The 14,291-nt window shown below is 37.3% G+C and overlaps 1 protein-coding gene across 1 annotated transcript in view; it reads right to left on the bottom strand.

Annotated features, from left to right (window-relative positions):
* LOC150090218 (matrix metalloproteinase-17-like) overlaps window positions 1–14,291 on the bottom strand; it is a 39,949-nt gene that overhangs the window by 7,324 nt on the left and 18,334 nt on the right. Inside the window, exons 6-7 of the mRNA XM_090369022.1 lie at window positions 7,086–7,369; window positions 4,063–4,210 (exon numbers count right to left, since the gene is read on the bottom strand). Of these exons, the coding sequence (XP_090225148.1) occupies window positions 4,063–4,210; window positions 7,086–7,369 (432 nt within the window). The remainder of the gene's footprint in view (window positions 1–4,062; window positions 4,211–7,085; window positions 7,370–14,291) is intronic.

Here is a 14,291-nt window from a genome sequence, read left to right as displayed (position 1 = left end):
CATGGATTCCATTAGTAGTCGGAGGAAGTCTAACACCAAATTTTGCCTTTCTTCTGTCAGGAAGTCAGCTGATTTATTCTAGTAGGTAGAAAACGGCGAAGTTTTCTTGGGCCATTGTTGGAAATCTCAGGAATGTTCATCGAACCATTCAGATACAATTTTTACATGGTGGACGTTGTCGTCTTGAAAAAATCCATCGTATCCGGGTAAAAACATTGCAGGGTGAAGTTGGTCCGATCATGTGACAGAAAGATATTCATTAGTATGTTCATGCCTTCTAACCGTACGAATGAACCCAGCCTGTACCAACAGAACATATCCCATATCGTGATACCACCTCCAGCCGCTTGAGTGGTGGGCATGAAACTGGATGCATGATTTCGTAAAGCTCACGCTTACAAGCTACCATTGGTGAAAAAATAGTGTGAATCGAGACTCGTCATACCAAATGATCTTTTTCTACTGTTCCCAAGTCCAGTCTTTGCGTTGGCGGCGGCACCACTCCTGCCGAATCGTTCGATTTTTTACAGAAGTGGCATTCCTATAGACACATGAGCACCAAATCATAGATTCTTCAACTCCCGCCGCATCTATCGGACGCAGACACTCAGGCTTTGAAAAATGATTACAGAGACTTGAGGAAGAGGTACCATAAAGCAATTGCTGATAGCAGGCAAAATTGTTGGCAACGTCTGGTGAAGGAAACAGGAAATGCTGACCCTTGGGGTATAATTTATAAGCTTTCAAGAAATAAACTTTTGTGTGGTGAAATTTACAACACGATAATTAGAGAGAATCAAGAAACTTCGGACTGGGAATCTACAGTCGAAGGGATAGTGAGTAGCCTATTTCCGGAAGATTTGCCGTTTATGGACAGCCCTGATCAAGCGGAAATTAGACGCATTAATCGTGAATATAAGGGGACAACCGAAACTGCCATTTTTAATATGCTTGAGCTAGGTGCTGCAGTAGCTAAATTGAACCATAAAAAATGTCCTGGCATTGACCTCATTGAGAATCAAGTAATTGAAAAATTTTATGAATTCTTCCCTGAGATTTTATTAAACTTATTTAATAAATGCCTGCTAGAAGGGCTTTTCCCTCTCGAATGGAAGCTTGCGCTCTTAAAAATCTTGCATAAACCGGGAAAGCCAAAAACAAACCCCAGAGCATACAGGCCAATCTCTTTATTGGCAAATCTTGGCAAATTATTTGAAAGGATGATTGCCCCAAGGATTTTTAAATTATTTACAGAACATAAACTCTCCTCTGATTGCCAGTTTGGATTCAAAAAAGGACGTTCCACTGAGGACGCAATCTCAACCCTGCTGACTTACATTCAGGAGGCAAACAGCAAATATGTTCTTGCTGTTTTTATTGACTTTGAGGGCGCTTTCGATTCCCTTTGGTGGGAGAGTGCTCTCAGGTCACTGCAACTGGCAAAGTGTGATGACTACCTGTTCAGAGTCCTCAGATCTTACTTTAAGGATCGACAAATTAGAGTATGTGCAAAGCATTTATCATACACGACTACCGTTTCAAGAGGATGCCCTCAGGGTTCAGTCTTGGGACCTCTCTTTTGGAATGCAGTGCTAGACCAGTGGCTCACGAAGGATAGCGATGAGTTCATCAAAGTTGCATATGCAGATGACTTGGTGGTGGCGGTGCAGGGAGGATCAAGACAAATTCTCGAACAAAAAATTCAGTCAGTTTTGAATAATTTAGTGGCATGGGCGGGTTTGAATAAACTAAAGATTTCTGTCACCAAGACCAATTTCATGGTGTTTAAACACCACTTCGATTATGGAAGGCCGCCAAAGGTAACCCTATATGGTACTCAAATTCCATATGTACAGAACACCAAGTATTTGGGTTTAACTTTAGATGATCGTCTCAGGTTTCATGTACATGTCACTAAAATCAATGAAAAAATCAAAAAGTTCGTAGCTGCAGTTGTTAGAATTTCCCGCAAGGAATGGGGTTTATCCAAAAAAACTCTGGTATTGTACTACAAGACGATATTTCTTCCCATTGTAGATTATGGTGCTGGTATTTGGTTTGCGGCTGCTACCAAGGTTACAACTAGAGCCAAGCTTCTGTCCCTGCAACGTACAATGTTGCTTACAGTTATACGCGCTCCAAGGACAGTGTCGACAAATGCCTTACAGGTTATTGCAGGTACCATCCCCTTGGATTTACACATTATTTTCCGAGGTATTGTATATAACTTAAAGAAGGGAAGGGCGTTACAAATATTGAATATCACCTCTAATCCAAATAACAACATAAAGGAGGAAAAACGTAGAATTTGGGGCGAGCTTGTGAATTGCTGGCAGCAACGTTGGGATTTGAGTGAGTATGGAACCATTACAAGAGGCTTCATTCCAGCCGTAAGCTTTTCAATGGACAGGAGGGTGTCGTCTTGGTTTGCTCCCACCATGACCACGAGTTACTTAATCACTGGACATGGCTTAAGGGCCAAACTATTTGAAAGAGGATTAGAACCTGACCCCTACTGTTCGTGCGGTGAGGTGGAATCTTGGAGACATGTCATCCTTGAATGCGGACTGTATACTTCAGACAGGCAGGAATTACTAAATAGGTTGCCAAACCTCACGGAGAATAATTTACCTCTCTTGGTTCAGAGGTGGGACATCTTTGCTTTGCTTCAGGAATTCTCGGCCAAAGTTTTTAAAAGAAGACAGGAGCTAAGAAATCTATTGCAGGATACCAATTAAGGGAAGTGCTGCACATTTGACGACAGAACATTTCGTGTAATGTCATCTTTATAGGATGTTTCTTGTCTACAGCGAGATGATCTTCTGCTCCTGGACACCCAATTGCAGGCTTGCATTTGTGGATGGACTCTAAAGTGGAGATAATGTTAATGTTAATGTTTCTAAGTGTTAAGTTAATGTCATTCTAAGTGTATGTATTTGCTATTTACATGTAAATAATCGTATAATGTTGCTTTTGTTCAACAAGTGTACATTGTTCTTAGTTGGAAATTTTTTTATTTTTATTTTTATTTTTTATTATTATTTTTTTTTTTTTCGCTGGCCTCCAAGTTTGGGCAGCCTTGGGGGCGGGATTGCTGGCACCTACCAGTATAGCACTACTTCCGGTAGGTGCAGGATTTGTGCATTACAGCACACATAGAGAATGGTGGATCCAGGTGTTAGTTAATCCCTGGTGGCGAAATGGCCTGACATAATGCTCTTTTTTTTCAGGCCTGTCTTGCAGACGTTCTGAGCTTTCTCAGGAGTAAAAGGTGGAGATGGGCTTGTGTCTAGGAGCCACCCTTCATATCAGGACACACACAATTAATGTACAGAAAGACTACAGTATTTATAAGAGCATGTATTTAAATTTGTATATAAATATTGTATATAAATTGATTAATATTGTATATAAATTGATTAAGATATCTTGAGAATGTATATACAGTTGTGTGTTAATAAATAAATAAATAAATAAAAAACTCCCGCCGCAATAGTTCGGTTTGAAATGAGTCATTCTTTCTTTATCTAAATTGAATTTTTCAGTCAATTGTAGCACACTGTATCTTTCATTCTGACGTACAGTTTGCTTTAATTCCTGTGATTCCTGGAGTACCGACTTTCTGCCGCATTTCTGACTTTTAGAGTAACATTCCTTTTGTCTTCCACTCATTGTATTCTTTTGACTTGAGTGCTTTTGACACTCAGTGATTTCCTTTGTTCTTTTGTGGCTTCTGCTAAACGTGCTTCAACAATAACATCTGTCTGAAGATCGGAAAGGTCACCAGCCTAAGAAGATCCAAAAAAGCGTACAGTATTTATCTGATACCAAGGAATCTGTGATCAACCATGTAACAATTTATATTTGCATACCATACGTTTGATTATCTGTTCACGCTAATTGCAAAAGGTTTCTAATTTTTTGGCCAGTGAGTGTAGGTTAGGTATTTTCTCAGTCAAACCGCAATAGTATGTATAACAGGACCTTGTCTTATTTAATTACAGTACAAATAAAAAAACAGATATTCTAAAATTCATTAATTGAGAAGTTAATTATTTTTACCTGTGAAGAACAAAATGTGATGATCTGTATGGCGCTCGTACACTGCATCGATTTTCTTCACAGCCCATGGGAAGCCATGGAAAAACACATGAAAATACACAGGATATCCTTCTCTAACTATGCCTCTGTTCTTCATACGCCACGTGTACTGATACAGTAAGAAAGTTAAGAATTAGTATCTTTTTTCAAAAAAATAAATTCATATTTATTTTTATTTCACAAAATTTACATAATACAATAGAGTTGCATCACCGTAAGCTTGATGAAACTGAATAGTATTCTCAGTTGCACTCTTACCCATCTTGAAGTAAAATTTAATGTTCACCTGTTGCTCGTCCATTCTCGCTGATCGACCGGCTATGATGACATAGTGTCCAAGTATAAACGGTTATGCTTCTTCTCTCAGAGACAGGCATATACTTGTCAGATTAATTTTTTAAATTCTTTTTTGCAATAAAATTTAGTTCACAGGAATAGTTCACCGTATACTTTCTATTTAACATAAGGAAATATATAAGGTATTTATAATTTTGATATCTTGGCTAAAATTTAAGTGAAATATTTTAGAAGTGCATCATATAAAACAGAAAAGTGCAAAGAAAGCACCAGTGATATCCTTTACATCCACTGTGAGCAGTTTATTGATTTTCAAACGGTTATGAGTATCGATTGCCATTTTAGTTAATTTTGTCAGCGCGTGTTGTCTTTCCAACTTTCCGTCATCCGAAGACAAAGCTAAAAAATAAACAAAAGTGACACAACAGTTAAACCACGATCCAATTAAACTGATAGATAAGAATTGGCGATCCCTAAATGGGTTATATTCCTGAATTCATCCTTACAAAATCTGACATTGGAGCTCCAAATCTCAATTGACTACATTGGTGTCATTCAACTGTCTTTAAGGGCTTAGTTTTTAGGAAACAGTTGCGGTTCACAAGCCTCACATAACACTAACGAATATTAATGTTGTTTGGAGTTCTGTTTGTCCATTGTCAGTTATATAAACGACAAGTCGATCCACACAGTGTTCAGACCTAATGAGTTCATGTTTGCTGGATACCCAAAGAACACTTCCTACTGGAGGATGGATGATCCCAATAAAATTTCGCAAGAAGAAAGGTCATGATATAGCTCTTCTTCTGGTGATTCGACCGATTTGAATTCAATATTTTCATATTGAATAGTTTCTATTCTGTCATTTTTATGGAAGTAAGCTTCATGTTTCAACATGGTAATGCTCTAGGCCATAAAGCTGTACCCTTTCTGATCTACCCTGATCTTGCCCTGATCCGCTCTGAATCAGAACAAGATTAGGACGGCCTACTTTGGCTACTACGATGGAGATTGAACTGAAAGAAGAAAGGTGCCAAATTCCAGCTTGCTTGTGATTGGATTGGCCAAATGTTTTGGATTCCACAAAGAATTATTGATATCATTTACAACAAATTCACACACACTTTATTAATTTCTTTAGTGAAACTCCATTTTCTTCAGTGGTGCCGATATCTAAATATTTTGGGATGAGAGTGCATAGTATTCCTCAAAATAGCAGTAACTCTCTTTTTTAAAAAATAAATTCATTAACCCTAGTATTTTCAAAATTTAACGCGAGTAGCATAATGGATAGCTAATTACACAGTGCGCCAATTAAATAACGAGTCTGCGTTTAGTATCAACGGAAGTGGGCAGAACAGTATATGATTAGATCCGCTAAAGTGTGCTCTTTCCAACGAGTGCAAGTTGACACTTATCCGGTCAGTACGTGATTTATGACGAAAAGAGTAATAGTAGTTTTGTGCATGTCGTCAGAAAATTGAAAATGGAGCAAAGAGCAGTTATCAAATTTTATTGTAAATTGGGAAAATGTGCTACGGAAACTTTTGACGATTTAAAAAAAGTTTATGATGATGAATGTTTGTCTCCACCAAGAGTGTTTGAATGGTTTTCTCGTTCTGCAATTTGCACAACTGAAGCCTTTCTTGGTAAGACAACCCTTTCATTCTCTTCACCAATATTGTTGCCCTTCTCTGCACCCTTTCCAGCTGATCTACATCCTTCGTAAAATGAGGCGCCCAGACCTTTATGCAGTACTCGAGATGGCCCCCTCATTGTCCTGTACAGTGGAATAATTACCTCCTCATCCCTGCTAGCAAAATTCCTGTATATCATTGACAAAAAAACAATCAGCTGTCCTAGCAGCCTGTCTGCACTCTCAGAGAACTTTATATATGACTGCAATTACCCCAAATCTTTTTAATTTTCCACTACACTGATGAGTGTTGTACCATACAATTCGTACGTTAATCTGGGATTACTGGTACCAATATGAAGTACGTTGCATTTGTCAATGTTAAACTTCAACTGCCATTTCTCACCCACATCTGTCTAATTTTTGTAGATCTTGTTGCAGTAGCTTACCTTGATTACTGTCATTAATCACCCTCCCAACTTTTGCAACATCTGCAAACTTAGACATCAAGCCTGATATATATTCATCAATATCATTAATAAAAATATAGTAAAGAACAATTGTCCAGCACTGAACCTTGAGGGACTCCACTAATAACAGTAGTCCGTGAAGAGCGGTTTCCATTAATAAACACGCTGTGTCTTCGCCTACTCAATCATCCCTTTGTCCATAGCAGTAGTTGGTTGCTGGTTTTGGGTTTTAGGTGCATCAGAAAATTAGTCCATATTGTTCCATATATAATATATCTGTAAATTGCTTGTGTTGTGTGATCGATTTGCTGTTTGCGGGACAAAAAATCCAAGTTTCTGGGAAAAAAAACCGTACTAGCCATATTGTGAAAAGGGCCCATAAAAATTCTTCGCCTCATTGGAAATCAGGTTTTTTCCAACCGGTGTGTGGTGGACAGTGATTCTTCCAGCTGTGCTGCCTACGAGGGCCCATAGTACTAACTTGCCCTTCATGCCACACTGTATTAATGAAAATTAAATTTCTTTCTAGCTTTTAGTTAAAAATAATAATAAAACTGGGAATGATTCATAATATTACTTACCAGTCCTTTAAAGATAAACAATTCGCCCCTTATTACAGACATGGCATCAACAGATCCGTTGCATATGTTAGGGATTTTTGGTATTGACTTTGGTTTTTCTGTGGTTTTATCATCATCAGATGGACTGTAGACTGGTGTTTCTTGTGTCGGACTGTTAGGCGTAGGGAATATAGTCGGAAAATTATCAGAATTTCCATCACTTTCATTGTCTTCTTCTTCCTCCTCCTCCTCCTCCTCCTCCCCCTCTTCCTCTCTTGTTCTTGGTTGATCAGGCAATGCTTCTTCTGGAAAAAAAAGGCAAATTTTAAGTTTTGGACTGTTGTTGATGATCTTATGTACAGTAGCAAACAAAAAAATTGTGACGCCTAATAAAACTTTGTATATGTGTAAATTAATGAGATTTAAACTCGTAACCAATTAATCTTGCAGTTTAAGTCTTCTTACTAGTTTATATCAACCATTATATATGATTATATATATTTTTTTATGTTTAAATTAAGATCAGTCGACCCGGTTTAGTTTGTTTTTTGCTGAAGAGAGATAAATACTTTAAACTATTCCTAATACTAAAAGGTATAGTAGTTTCTATTTATAATGAACACTATTTACAACGATTAACTTCCTCGAAAATACAGCATCATCATTTAAACTTTATGCCCGACCTTTCTTTGCATAATACAGGTTCTTCAGTTAGCTAATATTCCTTTGTGGATCTCGAAAAGTTTCATTCCCTCAGAGTACAAAAATTGCAATCCAAAAGCAGATCCCGAAAAAAAAAAATAAATAAAAAAAAAATATATATATATACTGCAATTGAACGTCATGTTTAAATACCGCATTTTCCAGACTATAACACGCCTCGGAAATAAGATGCACAGTGGTTTTAGAAGGTGAATTTTGGGGAAAAAAATATTTAATATTTTATTGCATATATCTTGAAGCACAAATTCATAAGGGATTACTAAATGAAATATCAATGTAATTTACTCGTTGTAGGATCTGAAAAAAACTCTACATGGTCACACTCCTTATTTGCCAATGTTGTGATCCGAACTTTTCACTTTCTTCAGAGTTCATCATCCTCAGAAATATGGAATCATTGCTGATTCCATATTTCTTAAAAGACTTGAGATTTCCAGAATGAAGTAAGGTTTTTTGGGTTTTTTTTTTTTTTTCTTGGCAGTAAAGGACAAGCTCTAGTGAGACTTGTTAAAATGCAGAGGGCTTCACTCAGATATACTAGGCAAGAATACAGCCTGATTTAAAAAATAATAATAATAAAATTATTAATTACATATATAATTAGTAATAAATAACTTTTTTTGTTGGTACCCTTGGTCCAGGCTACCAGGGATACGGGACAATTTTGCTGGCGCCCACTGGTATAGCACTTCCTCCTGTGGGTGCGGGATCATTGCCCTTCCCGAGTAGCAGTGTTATTTGAGGCCCGGCTCTTCACCAGGGATGGGAGTTGGGTAGCAGCCCTCCTGGTGATTGCTGCTCCCAAGTGACTAAGAGGCCAAATAACATAGCACAATCCACACAAAAAATGCTCAATTCACATATTGGTTCGATTCCCATGCGTCTTATGGTCAGAACATACGTTCGGACCATAAAGGAATTTTTGGCAACATTTTCCAATTCACTACTTAAAAAGCTTGTAGTTTTTGCTTTATTTTATTTACAAGCATTAGCTTATATTGCTTGTAAATAAAATAAAATACATACATTAAATAAAAAAATAAATAATAAATAAATTCATAAATTAATTCTTGAACGTTCATTTCATAAACTGCTGGAAGAATCTTGTTTTAACAAAACATTTTTACTTTGAGTGAGGAACCGATAAGTGAGTAACCAATATTAGTTTGAATTATTCAGATGTGTTGAACATGGTTTTACTTCTGAAGTTGAATATGCGAATATATTATATGACTCGCAATAGCTTATTGATTAATTACATTTTCGGAAACGAATTCCGTATATAAATGGATAGTGTAAATGATTTTCTTCACCAGAATTATGAAAAAAAAAAAAAAAATACTGATTGATGAGTTTGTCTTATTTTCAAATTTAAAAACATCTTAAAAGGTAGAGTTAGAAGTGTCTGTTTTGTTTGATGGTAGCTAGCTACTCTGGTTATAAAATGTTCATCTTGCAGAGTTAGAATTACGCAGGCAGATATTATGCTGTTGGCCCAAGGCCAAAGAAGTATAATGAAATAGCAGCGAACATGATTAAGGTTTAAAAAAATAAAAAGTAAACAGGGAACTTTGTTTGGAAATACTTCTAATCGACCTTCGCGCAGTTTTAATTGTACAGAGAAAACAAACCTATATTATTTGAGTAATGGAGAAACGAAAACTGTAATATTCCTATGCTATATGTAGATAAAGTGGAATACAGATCAGTGATTCGGTTCCTCTTTCTGCAAGGGAAAACACCCAAGATTCCACGTCGTTGTTTATGGAGAAGACTGCCCATATTGTAGTGTTGTTGCACATTGGCATAAACAATTAAAATGTGGAAGAACCTTAGTGCATGATGAAGAAATCCCAGGACGCCCAGCAACTGCTGTAACAGAAGAAAGTGTTGCAAAAATTGAGACATAAATCATGGAAGATCGCAGTATTAGCGTCAAAGAACTAGCTGCAGATCTCCAAATTAGGGTACGGTATGTGGAGAACATCATCCATCAACAGTCGCATATGAGTAAAGTGTCTGCTAGATGGATCCCCAGACTTCTGCCCCTATACCAGAAGATGGAAAGGCACAATGTGCACATGAAATGTTGTTGATTTTCCAGGAAAAGCAAGACAGTTTTCCACGGCTAGTTACTATGGATGAAACTTGGATCCATCACTATGATCCCGAAACCAAATAATGTCAAAACAATGGAAGCATGCAGAATCACCACTCCCAAAAAGGCAAAGGTGCAACCAAGTGCTGACAAGGTGATGCTGTCAGTTTTCTTAGATCAGCATAGTGTAATACTAACAGAATATTTTCAAAAGGATTACTGTGATGGAGAAGGGCGAGGAATTTTCTAACCTCCTCATGAAACTACGTGGTGCTATAAAATAAAAAAAAAAAAAACGGTGAAAGCTGTCAAACGGTGTGCGCCTGCTCCACGATGATGCCTTTGCGCATTCCTCGCATGCTGCAGTGAGGTATGCCCATGAATGTGGGTTTGAAATATTGCCACATCCTGCTAATTCTCCCAACCTTGTAGCCTCGGGTTCCTTCCTTTTTCCTGCCTTGAAGTCCTTTCTTCATGGAAAACTTTGCTGCTGATGATGAGGTGATTTCTGCTGCCGATTCGTGGTTTAAAGGACAGTCAGAGGACTTCTACAAAACTGGCCTGCGGAAGTGTATTAATAGGTGGCAAATATGTGTCATTTTGTCTGGTGACTATGTTGAGAAAGTGTGATACATGGTGTTTGTTTCTACCTTCTATCACAACTACTGGGTGAATACAAATCTTTTTTAACCCCTCCCCCTCGTATTAATGGATCGATTTGCGCATTGTGCCGGCAGAAAAACCCAGAATAACTCACAGGGCGTAAACCCAACCTGAGCGTAAACTCTCCCTACCTGAGATCAGCAAATGACATCCGCGATTGAACAAGAGTTCAGAAATTCGTCCAGTCATGTATGGGAGTCGACCCCAGGCCTATGCAGGTAGACGCGATGTATTCTGCTGAATAAACTGCAACAGAGGACTCACCGCAGTTATAATCAGTCTTCAGTCTTCGACTTACAACAGTCCATTTTACGACTGCTACTTAAGGAACGTATATCTGTCCCAAAAAATACTTATAAAAGAGTATCAAGAAGTGTCTGGTTCTAAGAAACGTAGAACAAGGGAAGAAACTATGAATTCTGCCTCCACACCAGGTTACAACAAGTTTTTGTGGTCTAGATGACCTTTAATGACGGTGATATTGCAAAGACGGCTTCACTGAAGAAGTGATAAGAAAATAACACGAAACGTTTGACTTCATTATGTACATATTTCCAATTCGGAAATAAAGATAATTATAACAACGTAGGTTTGAGTGCTTTATTAACTGCAAACAACACAGTTTACCTACGCACCATACCACTCAAGGAATATCTTAACTCCTTAGTTCATTCGGATTCAGACATTGGCATGCGGTGACCTTCACAGGGAAAGCAGTACTTATTACACCAGTCATTAACAGTGGCTCCTGTTCTGACGGATCCCAAATTTTCTGTTTTATTTCTAAAAAAATGTTTTTGTTTTTTTTTTAATTTTGGCAGAATATACTTTTAAAAAAATGTCGGAATATGGTCCTTGAGGGTTGCCACAGGAATTCTCTTAGGTATGACAGGGGGCTTGCTACCTACGAGTCTGAAATTCAGGTGGCATTTATGAGTCAAGTGGACCGAATTTCTGTGGAGTCCGGTCGTTCTGTGACAACCAAATCCTTTTCTCGGACCTTCATGTTGGACTGCTAGTAACCCCGCTGACCCGCTGGTAACCTGCTGACGTTGGTTCCACCCAAGTGAAACCAACGTCAGCAGGAATGGAGGTGTGGTGTCCACACCACACTGAGGAATTCCGCCTCTCTGTGTCACCAGGCAATACGCGATGGTAGATGATCCTCGTCAACCGATGCAAAACCACCAGTCTGCTTATTGGAGGCTTAAAGTGGTGAAACCCAATTTTAGTCTCCAGATTCCCATCTCTTCCATTATGCAATGTGGTTGATATTTTTTTAAGGTTATGATGAGCATTATGACGAGGTCCAACCTCCCTTACATTTAGAGGTGAAACTCTAAAACTGTGTTCACGGGCCATTATATTTGACTTTTTGTGCATAGAAATTCATGGTGGTGACTATGTTAACATGCAATCTTAGTGTTACTATAGTAAACGTATTGCTTAAATATCTCTTCGTCTCAAATAGGTTATATCCTTCTTCCGACAAAGTTCGAACCCAGACTTTTCCAAAGGAGCGTAAAGTGGCAAACACCGCGGAACACAAATATTTTAACTATTTTACAAAATCTGGATATACTAAATCCTAAAGTTGCTAGAAGAATTTACTTTAGTAGCACCGCTTTCGTAGCCAGTGGATTCAGGATCAAACTCAATGCCGGGTGCCCTTGCGTTTAGCAATAATACAAGAAAAGGCCAAGAGTCTTTATGAGCATCTTAAACAAGGGGAGGTGGAATGCTAATGGGAATGGAAATTATGTTTTCCGAGTCATTACTGGATCCTTATCAGTATAAAAAGATTAGTCTAGTATTTAAAAAATTACATTTACGTTTACAATATAGTATTTTTCCCGATTACAACATTACTAGTCATTTTATAAAAATAATCTGGCCATTGGGATGGAAACGTAAACCAGATTTTTAACATTGCTCTTATGGGAAATGTGCTTCCACTTAAGATGCGATTTTCAGGGGGTCTAGTTATATCGTAAGTGTCATCACTGGTTGTATTTAGGAAGTCGAAACAATGTCGAATATTAGTTGAATTTAGGCAATGGAGTATTTCTATAAAAAATAGAGCTGAACAAGATTTTTTATACCAATAAAATCAAAAGTCTGGGTAAAACCAAAATAACTTTTAAAGAATCAATTAAAAATATATATTTTTAATTCAATCAGTCTTATAATTTTGGAGCATTCATGTTCCTTTAGGAATGACCAAAGTTTTCCCTATAGTGAAGATAGGTAAAAGTGCGGGGCACAATTTGACTACCTTTTTGCACCATGGCTATCACTTCAGATTGGCCCATATGGAATTTTTCAAACAATGAGTGTACCCTTAACTGCTTTAGAGGTCAAATTACAACTGGGCCACGTCTTATTTTGTGGTTTACGTCAGAAAGGATCTCCCCCCACCACCTCTTAGAGGAAGTCTGGGAGTTGGTGCTCAAAATGAAGATATAATTTCAACCAAACTTTCTCTTCTCCCCTGGAGTTGCAATTACGGAGAATTTTGTAGATCGTTAAGTGAGTCATTACTGTTGCTGTGCGGATACAGACAGGAAAAGAAAGTATTTCCGGAACACATCTGCTTTCCAAATGGTACAACTGTTACCACAAAACAAAAAAAAACAAAAAAAAAACAGAAGTTTCTAATAAGCTTCTGACCTCAGAGGGTGAAGAGGGTTAATACTCTAAAATCCCTTGTGACCATAAAGGTCTTGTCCAGACTATTTTTGAATATCAATGGTATTAACATCTGGTATTAAAACAATTCAGCAGATGTTTCTCAATATTTGTAAGCCCTATATGCAAATCACATAAAATATTGCTGTTTTTATAGTGAAAAACAGTAATCTTAACCCGTTCTACAGTGTAATGATAAGATTCTGTTGTTTAATTTTTGCAATTTTCGTAATTACATATTACGTATTTATGACTCAATATTTTTAATGAATTTAATTATTATAATAAAGTATAAAACGTAAGAATCACGAAATAACTGTTCTTAAAACAAATAATCATACGAAACATTTTCAAATGCTTGATCTGGCCAAGTAAGCAAAAATACAGATTTGGTTTGATTTGGTTTTTAATGGCGCATTGGCTGCTAAGGCTGAAAAAAAAAGAAAAAAAAAATACAGAAAGGTTACAATAATGCTTCACGAGTGTTAAGGTAAACTACCCTATAAAGTTACCCAGTTAGTGCAAACAGCGTTATTTTATTTTTGTTAACATTAATTTATTTATACAGCAGGCAGGGCCCATTTAATGTGTACAGCAAGAGAAGGACTGGATTGGAGCAGTGGATCGAGAGCCATCGAGGATGGAGCGTCGAAGAATATTCTGGAAGGGATAGGGGAAATGTAGTTTATCATAATAAATTAAACATACAAAACAAGGAGTGTTAACCGAAAAAGAAAATGAATCTTATTATGACCAGTTTCGTCAAGAAGGTTAAGAAACGAATCAGAGAAAATAAGCATGCACACATTACAGAATGACAATTAGATAGCCTGCCCCAAAACTAAAGTTTTGAGATTTTAGAGTGGAATGGAGAATTAGGGCTTTCACCTCTTTAAGAATAATTTTACTGATAATGACCACTCTTATACCACGTGAATATTAAGATAGTTTATTAGTATTATTATTAGCTAGAGAAAGAGAGAATGTCAAAAGTAGAAGGGATTCACCAAGAAGAGAAGAATGATGATATCCAGCTCAGGACCCTGGGTGCAAGC

This window comes from Mastigoproctus giganteus, chromosome 2 (genome assembly GCF_048544385.1).
Source record: "Mastigoproctus giganteus isolate SK-2022 chromosome 2, ASM4854438v1, whole genome shotgun sequence".
NCBI lineage: Eukaryota > Metazoa > Arthropoda > Arachnida > Uropygi > Thelyphonidae > Mastigoproctus > Mastigoproctus giganteus.
Note: the sequence above shows the minus strand (reverse complement) of the source record. Positions and strands in the feature narration are given on the sequence as shown.